Here is a 15,538-nt window from a genome sequence, read left to right on the forward strand (position 1 = left end):
TTTAACTATGTAACTATGTAAGATAGAGCAGGGCAGGATTGGGACAGCAGGGCAACCTGGCACAATTAAAGGTTACCATACACAGACCAATAACCTGCCAATAAAAGCTGCTGACTCAACATCTCTGGAAAGGGCAGGCCATTGACTAGTGTATGAGCCCTTTCCAATGGCCCAGCCAATTTACTGACCTTTAACCCAATATCTGTTTAATTCAACATTCACCCCGTAATCTATTAGGGAAGGATAGAGAAACCCATTGGACAAGGACCACATTGGTGCATTGATGCAGTCCTTGTCCATCAGGTCTCGAGAGGGCTGCAGTGTTAGGCCAGATTATTGGTCTGCGGGACTGGGGTGCTTAAAGGAACAGTAACATAGAAAAATTAAAGTGTTTTAAAGTAACAAAAATATAATGCAGTGTTGCCCTGCACTGGTAAAACTGGTGTATTTGCTTCAGAAACATTACTATTGTTTATATAAATAAGATGCTGTGTAGCAATGGGGGCAGCCATTCAAAGGAGAAAAGGCTCAGGTTACACAGCAGATAGTAGATAAGCTCTGTAGAACATATCTGTTATCCACTATTTAACCTGTGCCATATAGCCTTTTTTCAATTTCTACCATTGCTACACAGCAGCTTGTTTATATGAACTATAGTAGTGTTTCTGAAGTAAACAGATCAGTTTTACTACTGCAGGGCAACACTACATGATATTTTCATTAGGGGTGCACCAAATCCAGGATTCGGTCAGGATTCTGGATTTTTTAGCAGGATTCATATTCGGTCAAATCCTTCTGCCCGGTCGAACCGAATCCGAACCATAATTTGCATTTTAGGGGCGGGGAGAGAAATTGCGTTACTTTTTGCCAGAAAACAAGGAAGTAAAAGAGATCTTTCTGTGCTGCCAAACCTGCAACAACTCCCAGCACCCAATTAGACTCAAAGGGAGTTGCACTGGCAGACATATGCCATATGGAGCCCACACAATCTGTTTTGCCCAGGTTCCAACTGCTAATAAATACAGGCACGATGACACATGTTTAATTAAGTGATCAGTCTTGGGAGTTTTTATGGTTCAGAATCTGATGCCACGTGCTAATAATAATTTTTTCTGGCCTTGTTGCTTTTGATTCTAAAACCCTTTGCTGATAAGGGAATAATAATGTTAGAGGCAGAGAGCCGGTATAGTGACATATATTGGAAATTCTCTGGATACTAAGTGTTCCATCTGCGCTAAACACGGATACAATTATGGAACGTTACATAACCCCCCCCATACAAATATCTTGTACTCCCCCTCCTGCCACCATCACTGCTCTACGCTATGTCTCTCCCTGAATGGCACATTCCCATGTTACTCACTCTGCTACAGCTCATACCTACTATTCCTTTATTTATTTTGTTTTACCTTATTCCATTTGTTGTTGAACTACAATTGCCAGCAGTCCCTAGTCAAATACAAGAGGTCCTCTGCACTCAACCCACTATCAATATATTTAAGACAGAGACATTTTGTGCATACTGCTACTGAAAAATGCCTTACCCTTTAAACAAAACAGGGATTGTTTGTCCATATATTGCAATATATTTAAGCTGGCCAACTACGTCAAAGTAAGTCCCTAGTCCCTAGACTAAAGGTTTATTTGGTTGAGTTTTGAGTAATTGGAGTGGGGTGGTCATTTATGGGGAAAGGTGGTTCCTGAATTCAAGTTTCATTCAATATGTGCTCTTCCTGCTCTGGCTAAACTACAGTTCCCAGCATTCCTGGACTATCCCATCTATTTTAATTAGGATAAAGTCTATTTCGAATGATGAATCCCGGTTGAGTACCTGCCCTCGCATGATTAAGGATTTTCTCCTATTGTTATTGTGTTGTGCAATAAAATGTGTATAACTGGAGAGCTAAGGATTCTATCTGTAATTACTGGCTGGGTAACTGAGCTGTGAGAGCCAGGGATGCTGGGAACACCTTTTATATAGACTGGGGATAATGAAAGCACCAACGTTTAACCAATATCTACCCGTATGAGTGGCCAATGACACCAGCAGTGCTACAGTGTGCAATGACCCTTCAGTGGGGTATGTGTCTAAATATAAAAGAATTATACATTACTACATTTGTCCTGAGGGGAAGAAAACAGACTTGAGTGCATCCAACACTTGTATCTGTTCTTTTTATTCCTAAATCCTTATCATCACCCCGGGGGTGACACACAGATGACACAGCAACAGAATTACAAACATACATTCATATACTAATACATAACAATGTCCAAATCTGCACTCTGGGGAGGCTACATCCTTACATTTTATAACCTGACCGGGGATGGTGGCAGTAGTACAAAATAAAACCTATAGGTTCTGCATCTGAACAAGGCAAATCTATTGGTTTACTCTTGGTGTATTACCTGCTTATTTGAATCCTTACACCCTGTAAATGCCGCCCTGGCATATAAGACTTATTTAAAGGTAAAGCTAGACCTATGCTATAAATAATCACCTGCTGGAGAAGGATTGCACCAAGGCAACCTTTATCTGTAGTCCAGACAAAGCCATTTGTGCCAATATAAGTATTGACAGGTATTTATAAAGCACGGACATTCTCCAGCCATTTACCACAGAGCCATGCTAAACGTGCCCCTTTTTCTCCATCACTGCCATATTTAACCCCAATGGTCCATTAGGGGTAAACAAATATATATATAATGTGACATGTCCTGTAACCAACCCCCCCCCCCCCACCCCATTCTAAGATCTATTACCCCCACCACATTCTGCCCATTCTGTGCTCTATTGCCCCCAACATTCACTCTATCCAAAAATAACCAGAAATAGATTTCTGTGCTAGCAGGAGCTGCTTATTTACCCTTTAGAACTTATAGGGGAATAAGGATGGATTGCTATGGTAACAACATGTCAGCTTCAGCCCTACTCACCGTGATGGTGGTCTCCTTGCTCTGCTTTTTGGTGGGCGACGGGGATCCAGGACTCTGCGGAGAGAGACAAGAGGCATCATCAAAGCTGCTCTCGTTATCCGACATGGCTAATAATGATATGATCCTGTGTCTCCGGGATCGGGGTCCGGCTCGGCTGATCAGGGGGAGGAGGAGAGCTCAGCGCTCATGTGCACTGCCCAACTCTATTGCTGGAGGAGATGGAATGGAGTGTGGCCCCGCGGGGTCCCCAGGTAACTGAGCAGCAGCAGCAGCGAGACCTACATTGGCCAGTCAGTCTGTAGCCGTTAATTCATCCCAAAATCACTCCCCCTCCCCCCCAATAATCTGCCTGACTCTCCCCATTGCTGCTCACAGCTCACACACAGACACAGCACAGGGCAAGACTGTGAAACTCCAGTGAGTGCACAGTACAGGAGAACAACAGTGGGAGCAGCTAATGTTATTTAGATTGTAAGCTCCCAGGGGCAGGCTATCTGCTTATTTACTCTTTTAACCCTCCTAAACCCTTTTATATATATATGTCAGACCCCCCCAGTAAATCATTTGCGCTCATTTATTGGCTCCTGCTTTCTAGCATCTGTTTCCAATAGTAAATGTACAAAATATTTATATTGCAGTGTCACTATTTGGGGATTACTTAAATATAGACTGATATATGTTAATAGAAAATATTTTTTTTATAATCGCCCAGAGACAAATCGATTCTTCTTCGGGCGACTAATCTCCCCGAACTGCCTTCCCGTCGGCTAGAATGTAAATGATGACATTTCGATCGATTCGGCTTTCTGAAGACGCCCGAAGTTTCCTCGTGAGGCAACTTCGGAAAACAAAACGTTCCGAGTGCCATCCCGCCGGTGATTTACATTCTAGCGACGGGAAGGCATTTAGAGGAGACTAGTCGCCCGAAGAAGAGGCGATTTGTCGCTTGGCGACTAATCTCCCCCAGTAGCCTCATCTGCCACCACCCTCACGAGGAAACTTCGGGCGGCTTCTGAAAGCCAAAGTGCCATCTCGCTGGCAATTTACATTCTAGCCGGCGGGAAGGCAGTTGGGGGAAATTAGTCGCCCGAAGAAGAATCGATTTGTCGCTACGCGATTAATCTCCCGAAATAGCAGTGTGTGTCTCTGCCCTAAAGGGGAACCTGGAGTCGTAGAATCTCCAGCATTGCATGTGGCACCCATTCAGGTCTGGACAAGGCACAAACAGCCCCCCACTGGTCCACTAAATAATGACTGTTTATGGCATCTTACAGCAGCACCTCTGGTATTTGCCAGAATCCCCAGATTGCCAGTCCAGGCCTGCACCCATTAACTATATGTAGGTGAAATGTTTATCGGTGCTGAATTGATTCTGGGTTTATAGGTGATGTCACCTTACAGGGGGTGGGGCAAGGATCCCGTAACTCAAGCAGTGGGCGGGGCTAGAAATGTAAAATGGCAGCATACAAGGAGAAAGGGGCAGTAAATAAGACAAACAGTGTAGTTAGGGTTTATACATTTTGGCCTTTTCAGAAACAAGTTTGTTAGAGACAACGCTATAGGGCTCCAATGATGGAATAGCAGCCAACACTGATTTATGTTGCATTTAATGGCTTTTTCATTTCTCTTGCCCTGTGTGTGACAGAACAAATTAAATGACTGAACCAGGCTGACATCTGCCTTCATATAGAATTTCTACTTGGCTTTCTTTCCCTGGGGGGGCCCCCGAACAATAACAATCCTTCATATTTCACGTCTAACAACTGTAAATAAATGGAAAATGTTGCAGCTCATCAACTGCACAACATTCTATCAACTGCATCTCCTTCTGTAAATTGGTTCCAACAAGAGGGTAGCTGTGGAAAAGATAATCATCTCCATTCCTGGAGCCCAGAGGCATCTAAATTCCAAAACCCTCCATACAAACTGCAGGCACCTGTGCTACAGAAAGCAAATTAACAACCCTGGGGTGATATAATTAGGGATGTAGCGAACTGCCGAGTATGTGTTCGCGAACGCCGTTCGCGAACACCGGCAAAAAATGCGAACAGTTCGCGAACAGTTCGCGAACATCCGAAAATCGTTCGATTCGAACGATTGAAGCCATTCGATCGAATGATTTCATTCAATCCAATGGCTTCGATCGTTCGATTCGAACGACAATCGTTCGATTTTAGCGATCGAATGGTCGAATGGTCGAACGATTTTGACGCGAACGCCTATTGGCGAACGTCGCGCGACGTTCGCGAACTTGCGGCGGACGCGAACAGTTGAAGTTCGCGCGAACTAGTTCGCCGGCGAACAGTTCACTACATCCCTAGATATAATGAGTAATACTGGGAAAATCTATGTAAACACTGCTGTGAAAAAACATTTCATTTTACTATGGGAGATACATGTTTTACATGGAAATTAGTCCTAACATGAGATCACAAGCTAATGAAATTACCTTCCCCAGATACTCAGGGAACCCACTGTACCTACTGCTCCCCTCTCCCACCTGCACAGGAAGTTCCTGTCCAAAACAATACAATGTAATATACCTGTAAGTCCATACATAGAATAGTTATGTTTGTCATACTTTTATATCAGTTACAAAACATTACTTTGTAATAAAATAATACAAAAATCAAGCCAGCCTAAACAAGTATAAACTGCCTTATACAAAGAAGTTTTGTATGCTGCTCTACGATTCCACACAAAGATGTCTAAATAAACAATTTTATCAAACCCAAATATATCACCATTATTCCTCACATTCATACATTAAAAACATTGCTGATTGCTGAGAGTGAAAATAATTTGAGTCATCTTTCCCATTGAGCTTCATTTCAATACCTGCTGTACCATCCAATACGACACCCTGACTAGTTCTAACACCGGGGCTTTATCTCAAGAATAGAATTCTTTTGACCAACGATGACCCCCAACTTCTGTAAATGTCACACAATTATCTGACCAGAATCGACTAGTGAAGGTTGAATTTATTCGGCAGGTGGGAATTTGCGGTGAATTCCCACGATTCGCCATCGGCGAATAAATTTGTTAAACTGCAGTATAAATTCCGTGTTTTTTGGACGCCGGCGCATTTTCGCCGGAAAATGTCGGTACGTCAAAAATGAGACGGCACCATTTCGCAAATTTTTTGCCATTTTCGCGAAATTTTCGGCAAAACGAAAAGCCCCAAATTCACCCATCACTAGAATCGACAGCTAAATAATTACTAAATACAAACCAGATTCCTCTCGCTGCATTGCCGTCACTGGAGATCTGCCGCTTATTATCTGTATAAAGAGACTTCCACAAGGAAACACCCACCTGTATTGGTCTCTTTTAACCTTTGTGCTATGGTTTCGCATCAACTGACTGATGTAAGGCACTGGGAATTGTCACATCTGTGTCAGAGGAGAATAGTAGGTGCCAAATGCAGCTGGGTAAGAACTGGTTTTTATGCCACATATTTATAGCGGATGAACACCAGATGATAGGCCCATCCTGAGGGTGAGATTTGGGGTGAGTGCTTATTTGTGCCCTGGGTACCCCTGGAACTAAAGCAGGGTGACTGTTACCCTAATGTTTTTATATATCTTTAACCTTGTTATGAGCTAAGGGGGGCCAGCCTGACGGCCAGTTAGGGGGAGACTTGGCAAGTGCTTATCTGCTGCCCTGGACTGGTTCCGCAACGATCCCAAAAAGTCTAGAAACCTTGGCTGCATATGAAATAGAATTACTGTACAGACTATAAAAAATTATTTTATCTTGCGTTGAGACAGTAATGATAATTGTAATGTTTCCTTTCACCTAAAAGTTCAGTGATGGCAGAATGATGGTTATTTTATCTGACCATAACAGCCATTCATTAAATCAATGCTCTTCTCAGTAAGGCATTGGTCCACCTTTACCCAGAGTTCCTAATTAAAACCCTGTATGAAATTATCCATCTATAAAAGTGTCCAGGCAGGGATCCATTATGACTTGGCATCAGTTGCCTGTGATGGATAACGGGTTGGGGGTGGGGCTTCATTTTGAGTACTTGCTTGAAACATTTGAACAATAATGGTGATTAGGAATCAGTTTAGAATTTTATATTTACTAACTGTGGTTCTAGATTTGTTTTTTTTTATTTAACTAATAAAGGGAGCAGTTGGTTGCAGCAGGAATGATCATGGCAATTTATTAATTATTGATTTCCCTGGTTTATCAAACTGATTGTGGAGCTGTTACATTGAGCCCCCATAATAAGCATAGATCTCTGTCTCATTTGGGCCTGTACTGCCAATAAATCCTGCTCAGTGGCCATCAGGCACTAGCAGTTCACCCAACGAGCATCTAGACTCCCAGTAGTTTGTATGAAAGATACATCTGATTGTTTGTCAAAACGCTAAAATAAATTAAGCATCAAAAGGACTGGAACCATTACATGTTGGCTCAGAATGAGCAATAAAAGCAATTAATGAAATGCCATGATTTATTCATATTTTCCCAGTCTACCCACTTCCCCCTGTACAAACGGGATCAATAGACTCTGTTTCACCTTCAATGAGAAATACATTCCCTTTTTTGATTCTCATTTAATTATGAGATTCTGATTCCCCTCCTCAAAGTGTCTCATATAAAATCCATTTAAAGCTTAAAAAAAAAACCCTTTTATTTCCAGTGTTCCATGAGTGCCGCAATTATTTACACTCCAGCACATGCAATCAGATCTCTGTAAAGCGATGGGAGGAAAATCCATTTGGAATGACATTGATACTGGCTTAAAGGCAGGAGGGTAATAAAGGAATGGGCTTTTTTAGTTGGACTTTAATCCTTGACTTTTAATTTAGGGAAAGAAAGCAGTAATGAAATGGGATCTGCACGGATATAACAGCATAAAGGGCGACTGAATGGGCAAGGACTTATTTTCACAGCACTTTTTGATGGTTTTCAGGCTTCTTCCTAAGACTACTAAAATAATTGCAACTGCTAATTAGAAACATTCTGAGCTCTTTATAAACATTACACAGAGGGGTTAACCAAGCATGATTTTCACACTAGCACCTTCATATTTTAACTTGCCCCTTCCCATTCCCTGACCACATCCAGAGCTGCTTATAAACTCACCTGGTGCTCATTGCTGGCTTTGCGTATATGCATGTTGCCTGATTCAGGCTGATGGACGGAGGAACCAGAGGAGTGGAAACCGTTAACTGCAACCAGAAAAATTAATTAAAAAAAATTAAAATTAAAGGACAACAGAAGCTTAACCAAAACATATGCTAGAAATGCTGTTTGGGGTGCTGTACTAGCCCAAGGCAACCACAGCCCTTTTACCAGGGAAGATCTGAGCCTGTAAAGATGCCCCTGTAGCTCCCCATCATCTTTTCTGCTGATTTATTGCACATGCTCTGGACTTCTGTCAGCTGACTCTCTCTAAACCTCTAAGGGGTGTTGTTTGCCAGAAAAAGGGGCTGTAGTATGTTTTAAGGGACAGGTGAAAACATTGTAAGTGCAAATTAAAGTGGAAATTCAAATTCAAATGAACTAGTATGCACAGTTTGGAGTGTGACACAACATGAACAATCTCCTGTCTTGGATTTGGAATACCTCTTAACATTAAATGATGGATTATCCACATCCAAGGAATAAATATAAAGGTGAACTTCATATCAGATTAGTTAACAGTCAGGTTAACTTGCCCTGTAAACATTTCATTACTATATATAAGAATGCCCTGTGTTGCAAGGTAAGAGGAAGGATGGAAATGTCGCTGTTCTCAAAACTTCTAGGATGCAACTAGAAGGCACAACGGGGATCAGCCCCACTGTCAGATTTCTGTTTTAATGAAGATTCCAGAAGGGTTCCATACAGTGTGGGACTGGGAGGGTCTGGGTCCACTGCACCTGCTGCATCTGGGCCCCTGCACCTGCAAATCCCAGTCTGCCCCCCCCCCCCCAGTGCAGGAGCACAAGCTATGTACAGCAGGTCTGGGTTGGCAGGGCCTACAAGGGTTGGTGCCAACTATTTTTTCTCTGAAACCCTGGACTCAAAACAAGCCAAGATTGTTCCTGTTATATTGGGTGGTGGCTTTGGAAAGAGAAAGGGGGTCACTCTGGTACCAAAGAGCCAACAGAGAATTGATGAGGAGACAGGGTTAAATAAGCAATGAGTGGGATGGAAGGGGAGTTAGGAGGAGGAACTGTGGCTGATCGGAGACAGAAAAGCTAAGAATTAGAAATTTACCAGCAAGTACATTGCCTGTAAATACTCCAGCCCTGTCTGGTATTTTATCAGCTAGGTCAATGAAATACTGGCCAAGTGGCAACACTACCTACACCAGACATGCCTGCTATTTACCAAATGGTCTCAGTGGTGTCAAATCCACCTCCTGGGATTCCTAGTTGCTTACTTCCGACTAGTAATCCTTTTCCAAAGATGTAACAGGCAAAGGCATAACTACAGAGGAAGCAGACCCTGCGGCTGCCGGTGGGTCCAGAAGGTATAGGGAGCCCCACAAGGTCCTAATTAATGAGTCATTTTAATGTATATTGGTAAAACAGGAATACCTCTGGATATTTTTGGGGCCTTAAAGGAATTGTTCAGTGTAAAAATAAAAACTGGGTAAATAGATGGGCTGTGCAAAATAAAAAATGTTTCTAATATAGTTAGTTAGCCAAAAATGTAATGTATAAAGGCTGGAGTGATTTGATGTATAACAAGTCAGTCAGAACACTACTTCCTGCTCTTGGTTTACACTGACTGGTTACCCTGGTTACAAGGCAGTAACCAATCAGAGACTTGAGGGGAGGCCACATGGGTCATATCTGTTGCTTTTGAATCTGAGCTGAATGCTGAGAATCAATTACAAACTCACTGAACAGAAATGTACCATGTGGCCCCCCTTCAAGTCACTGACTAGCTCAGAGTTATAGAGCTGAAAAGCAGGAAGTTGGATTCTGGCTGTTTTATTAGACATCCAGTCACTCCAGCCTTTATACATTACATTTTTGGCTAACTAACTATATTAGAAACATTTTTTATTTTGCACAGCCTATCTATTTACACAGTTTTTATTTTCACACTGAACTATTCCTTTAAATTAATTTGCTGTGGGGCCCAGAAACATCTAGTTCTGCCACTGGTAACAGTCAAAGAGTGTCAGCCATATTATGATAGGGACAGTGAACCTGGCAACCATAAACCCCCATTGTATTCACTCTCCCAGCAGAAGACTTATTATACATATGATTAAGCCACTTTGCTATAATGATGGCTACACACCACTGATCTGGCGACTGATCTCCGTGAAAGCGACTGAGAATTCTAGAATATCTAAACTACAAATCAATGACTGAATTATTTTGGTCTCCCCCTTTCTCCACCTCTAGTGATACAAATATTCACACTTTCAGCTCTTTTCAGCTCTATTATTTCTAATTGCTTTTCGGAAAGCATGTTCCCAACGTTTCTTTCGTGGAATTTTTTTTTGAGGTAAACAAGAAAAAATTACTAGTTGCTGGTTGTTGAAACGCTAAACAATTGTACTGTTTCTATGGCAACTGAGGTTTCCATTTGTGAAAGGGCAAAATAAGGAATGATGAATGACGGGATTGGGGAGTCGAGGGTGGTAACACCGAGATTTACGCTTGTTTGAAGAGATGAGGCTGTTTAACCCTTGCTGTGCCAGAGAGCATTTGCAGTGTCATCAGTTGGTTCTGTTATGGTCTGGCTGAAACTAACAATTAAACAAATCTTGTAAATTTACAAAATTTGTCAGGTTACAGTGCCGAAGTGGGCCCTGCCAGCACAAACCTGTTCCCTACTTGCAGCTCTCCCTACCTCCCTCCCTGACTCCTGTCACTTCCCGACCTCTCTCTTTGGCCCCAGCCGCTGTCATTTGAAAGAATAGGTAAGTGCAGGAGGGCCATAGGGGGGGGTTGAGGCTGGGGGGACAGAGGGTGCTTTGCACCTAGGGAGATCCCAGTCAAATGCTAGCAGGTTATGAAAGTTTGAACACATTTCTGGGAGTTTTAGGGACATGTTTTATGTGTTTTAACAGTTTTACAAATGATGGTGAAATTGCCCTTTAAGCTGTGAGTCATAGATCCCCCAAGAGACTTGTTTAACGTATTAGTTACAATTGTATCAAAATGCAAGTGCTAAGTGTTCTGTGCCAAAAAGCCTCTTATTTAATTAAGTTTCAGAAACATTGCCTCTTTTTCTGGCTTCAGTGCAGGAGATTAAAGATACTTTGTAATAAAAATCCAGGACTGAGCTCTCAAAATCGTGACTGTCCCGCAGGAAATGGGACAGTTGGGAGGCATGCCATTCTACAGAATCTCAGAAGGGACATGTACGGAGGGACAGAAAATCTGGGCCTCACCTGTAGGGAGTGACATCTTCTTGACTATTGGGCTCTTCAGGCTGACGGGTGAGCTGTTAGGCCGCTCCCATGTTGTCTCTGCAAAATAAATAAGATAATTATATTGTTGTACCAGCCCACCAACAGCAACCCGTTCCCAGCAGTTCCTTTTTTATGTTCTGACCTCATACCTTTTGGTGACCCGCAAATGGCACCTTTCATCTCAATGCCCCTCTCTGCCACAGGGCATCTCACTTACAGTATCCCCAGTAAGTAACCCCCCCAGGCATCTATGTGTTTTATACATGTTTAATACATAAGGGTGCCTTTATGACACAGATTGGAGACTATCACAAGGGTCTGAAACACCACAGTCCTCCTCCCCCCTGGAATCACACAGAATCTACATTTGATCTGCGGGCACGCAAACTTTCCTCAGTTTTCACCCACAATTAAATGCCATTGGGTTTCCTACAGGCCTGGGTGCAATCAAAAATTAAAAAAATAAAATTATAGCTGGGAATACACAATAGTTCAACAAACGACACTAAAATGTTTATGTACACATCACAGAGTAACAAAAATACTCAATATTAAAAAATAATGCACTAGCACTTTAATATTATGTAATATTTAATGCACTAATTTCACAAGATTTAATTTTTTATATGTATAATGATAAAAAATGTTTTTATATATATATTTTTATATGTATAACAAAAAATTTATAGAAAAGGTAATGATCCTTTGTACATATTGCACTTAGCACTTTGGAATTGATATAATGTGTAAAAAGTAGAGGAACTACAACTCCCACATTGATGTTGAGCGAATGCCCCTATATAATGAAAAAAAGATACCTGCTTACAGACATAGTAGTCTGAATCACTACAGAAGTATATGGACAATCCAATCTAAATAAAGAAAGAGGAGAATGCCCACACACAAATATAAATTCGGTGAAACTTCGGTGACAATTTTAACAACAAACGAAAGTTGCGCAAAAACCGGAAGTGAAGCAGCTGGAACGCAGAGGTGGAACGCATAAACCGGAAGTTACGAACGGAAGTCACGAACGACGCTACCGAAATAGGTTTTTAAGGGAGAACAAGAGTTCAGAATAATCTATGCCTCTGATGAAGCTGTTTTAACAGTGAAACGCGTTAGGAGAATAAAAATTGAACACCAGAGAACAAGGATCTGAAGTCGGCCGAACAGACCTTTCCTGGGACTTTACAACTACAAAGACACTGATTTAAAGCGATTTTATTATGAAGGAAAATGTGAGTGCATATTCTATTTGTTTTTAAGTGTATTTTAGAATAAACAGTATTATACTATTTCTGGCTCTTATCCTTGCACCGGAGGGTCTGCAAAAGAGCTGCAAGACGTGACAAGGAGTGTGAGGAAAACCATTTATATGCGTACTACTGCAGGAGTGGTTTGTAAGTAGGCATTTCACTCAGTGGTGGAGGTATCCATACTTCAAGCACTTGAACGATTAACGCACAGGAAAGAATATAAACCAGGAGGTTTATCCACACCCCCATAAGCTTCACACCTTATATGTGCACTACTGCAGAAGCAGTTTGTAAGTAGGCAATTTACCCAGGGGAGCACTTACCTAGTAGAACTTACAACAACACTGGGTTGCCCATTTCCCCTCCCCCATTTTCTCTGTAGCGAACGTATTACGCTATGTTGGTTTCTTGATTTCTGTTGCCACAGGCGCTGATCCCCCTTTGTGTATATTTCCTTGGAGAGCTACACATATTTGTTGGAGATTTATTTACAGCTGAGAGACTGTGAGGTGATCGGCAAGAAACATCTAAAGGACTAACATTTTACCTGATTGCGGTTTAAGCAATTAATTTATACTGGGTGCAATCACACCTTATGCAACCACGGTAGTTATAACACTGCTAAGCCAATTTAGCTGAAGGCAGTCTGGTATCAGTAATATCTGACCCATACAGCCTGACTGTCATTGGCACAGTTTGGATTTCTGCCTCTTTGATTTGACTCATCTCATCCAAACTGTCCCCTTCTCTCCTCCCAGCCCCTGTTGGCACCAACACAATTAAGACACAAAAGGAATATTTCATCTCCATGTTCCCTGGGCCTTGAACTGGGCTGATCCGTTTCACTGATCTCGTTCATCTTAAGAAACTGATCGTTATCTTTAGAGAAGTCATTGCTCCTTTGTGTGCAAGTGAAGGCCATGCCAGCGACGGAGTCTTTCCCTTAATCTCCTAGCTCCATGCTGCCAGAGGCTGATAGGAAATCAATTCACTGCAGGACAATACTCAGGGGGCAAGTGGCTTCATTCAGCTGTGCTAATGTGACATCTATAGGGCCTGCTGCAGCTCGTTACAGTAATAAAAACAACCTTTTCTTTCAGAAAAATGTTATATCTGTTAAAGGATTTTTTACATTAAAAGTAATTAATTTTGTACATGTTCTTTAAATATTGGACTATTTTCTGTAAAACTTCAGAATTTTAAGCAAAAATAAATAGATATTGATGGTAACTATATATTATATACTATATATAATGTGCAATGATGTCACTGAGCCAGTGTGACATCAGCGTCGCCATGCTGAGATTTGGTGCATGCCCACTAGATGCCCAGGATTTTCTATGGAGTCCAGGTATGAGGTTAGCACAAACTTGGCACAAAATTCAAACCAATGACATAATTTAATTGGTCCAATAACCTCTGTTCACTTTTGTGTTTGCCAGTGCCTACCTTCAGCTAACCCTTCCTGTGCCTCTGTCTGCTGAGTAGAGTTGCGTTTTATTGTCTTCTTGCTTCCCAGTCAGACTCCTACAGTGGCTCCCGAGATGCTTTTGTACACCCCCCCCCATGGTTGTTTATGTATAGAAATTTCATAGGGTCATATCCTACTGTACAGGATTACTGATGATAGGTTGGTGGGTCTTAGTGGGTACTCTTGGGTTTCGTTGCTACCCTTTCTCTTGTGCAATGTTTATTTTATCATAACAAAGTCAGCACTTGGTAAACTTCCAATTTAGGAATTATCCCTTATGCTAAAAATCCAGTGCCAAGTAACCTTTGCCACAATCCCAGCTAAGATTGTGCATAATGTTTCTCAGATTAGATCCACAGCCAGATCTCTTACAACCAGGATCCTTTATAGTATCTCTATGACTTTATTTTCCTCCATCAGCACCTGTTTTGGCTCACGCTAGTTAGTGGATCAGCCATGCTGCACGGTTTCTCTGTGTGCTGATTTTGCTAGTCATTTTGTCCAGCTGTTGGAATAGATGAAGTATTGGAAGGAAACTTTATTTCCTGCTTGGAGATCTCACTCCAATTTCACATATTGCTTCCAGGTGTTTCCTGATGACCTTAAGCATGGCAGTGATTTAAAGGAATTGTTCAGTATAAAAATAAAAACTAGGTAAATAAATAGGCTGTGCAAAAAAAAATGTTTTCAATATAGTTAGTTAAGCAATAATGTAATGTATAAAGGCTGGAGTAACTGAATGTCTAACATAATAGCCAGAAAACTACTTCCTGCTTTGCAGCTCTCTTGGTTTCTGCTGCTTGGTTACCAGGCAGTGACTTGAGGGGGGCACATGGGCATGGCCGCCATCAGGGGGGGCACAGGGGGTACTACTATACCGGGCCTGGACCTGAAGGGGGGCCCGCAGAGGTGTCCACAGAAAATTTTTCAGGGGGGAGAACAGACGCTCCGGCTGCGTGCGCTCTCCTAAGGAAGAAATGCAGACTCGCCTCTACTCTCTGATTCAAGAGGCTGCAGTGACACCTCCATCTCTGCTGCAAATAATTGCCGAGTTGCAGTCTCCCCACTCGCTCGATCCTCCCTGCTTAGCCCTCAGCCCCTCCCTCCTCAGTTCAGTCCCTCCCCTCTTAGCCCTCCTCCGTGCTCTGTGTTCAGCTTGTGAGCTAGGGTTTTCATGTCAGCCTTGAGCACGGAGGAGGGCTAAGAGGGGAGGGGCTGAGCTGAGGAGGGAGGGGCTAAGGGGGGATGATCGAGCGATTGGGAAGATTGCAACTCGGCAAGCATTTGCAGCACGGATGGAGGTGTCAGCCTCTTGAATCAGTGAGTAGAGGCGAGTCTGCATTTCTTCCTTAGGAGAGCGCACGCAGCCAGAGCTTCCTTTCTCCCGATGTCCTAAAATGTGATCCCAGGGTCTCCCCCACTCATTCCTCCTCTTTCATCTCTCTGCCTCACACACTGAAGGCGCATCCAGGGGGGGCAAGTGCCCCC

At 42.4% G+C, this 15,538-nt stretch overlaps 1 protein-coding gene across 2 annotated transcripts in view; it reads right to left on the reverse strand.

Moving 5' to 3' along the window:
• Positions 1–15,538, reverse strand: part of gas7.S (growth arrest specific 7 S homeolog) — a 103,667-nt gene that overhangs the window by 18,985 nt on the left and 69,144 nt on the right. For both annotated transcript variants that reach the window (XM_018238592.2, XM_018238593.2), the window contains exons 3-5: positions 11,300–11,377; positions 8,041–8,126; positions 2,938–2,991 (exon numbers count right to left, since the gene is read on the reverse strand). In XM_018238592.2, the coding sequence (XP_018094081.1) occupies positions 2,938–2,991; positions 8,041–8,126; positions 11,300–11,377 (218 nt within the window). The remainder of the gene's footprint in view (positions 1–2,937; positions 2,992–8,040; positions 8,127–11,299; positions 11,378–15,538) is intronic.

This window comes from Xenopus laevis, chromosome 9_10S (assembly GCF_017654675.1).
Source record: "Xenopus laevis strain J_2021 chromosome 9_10S, Xenopus_laevis_v10.1, whole genome shotgun sequence".
NCBI classification, from domain to species: Eukaryota; Metazoa; Chordata; class Amphibia; order Anura; family Pipidae; genus Xenopus; species Xenopus laevis.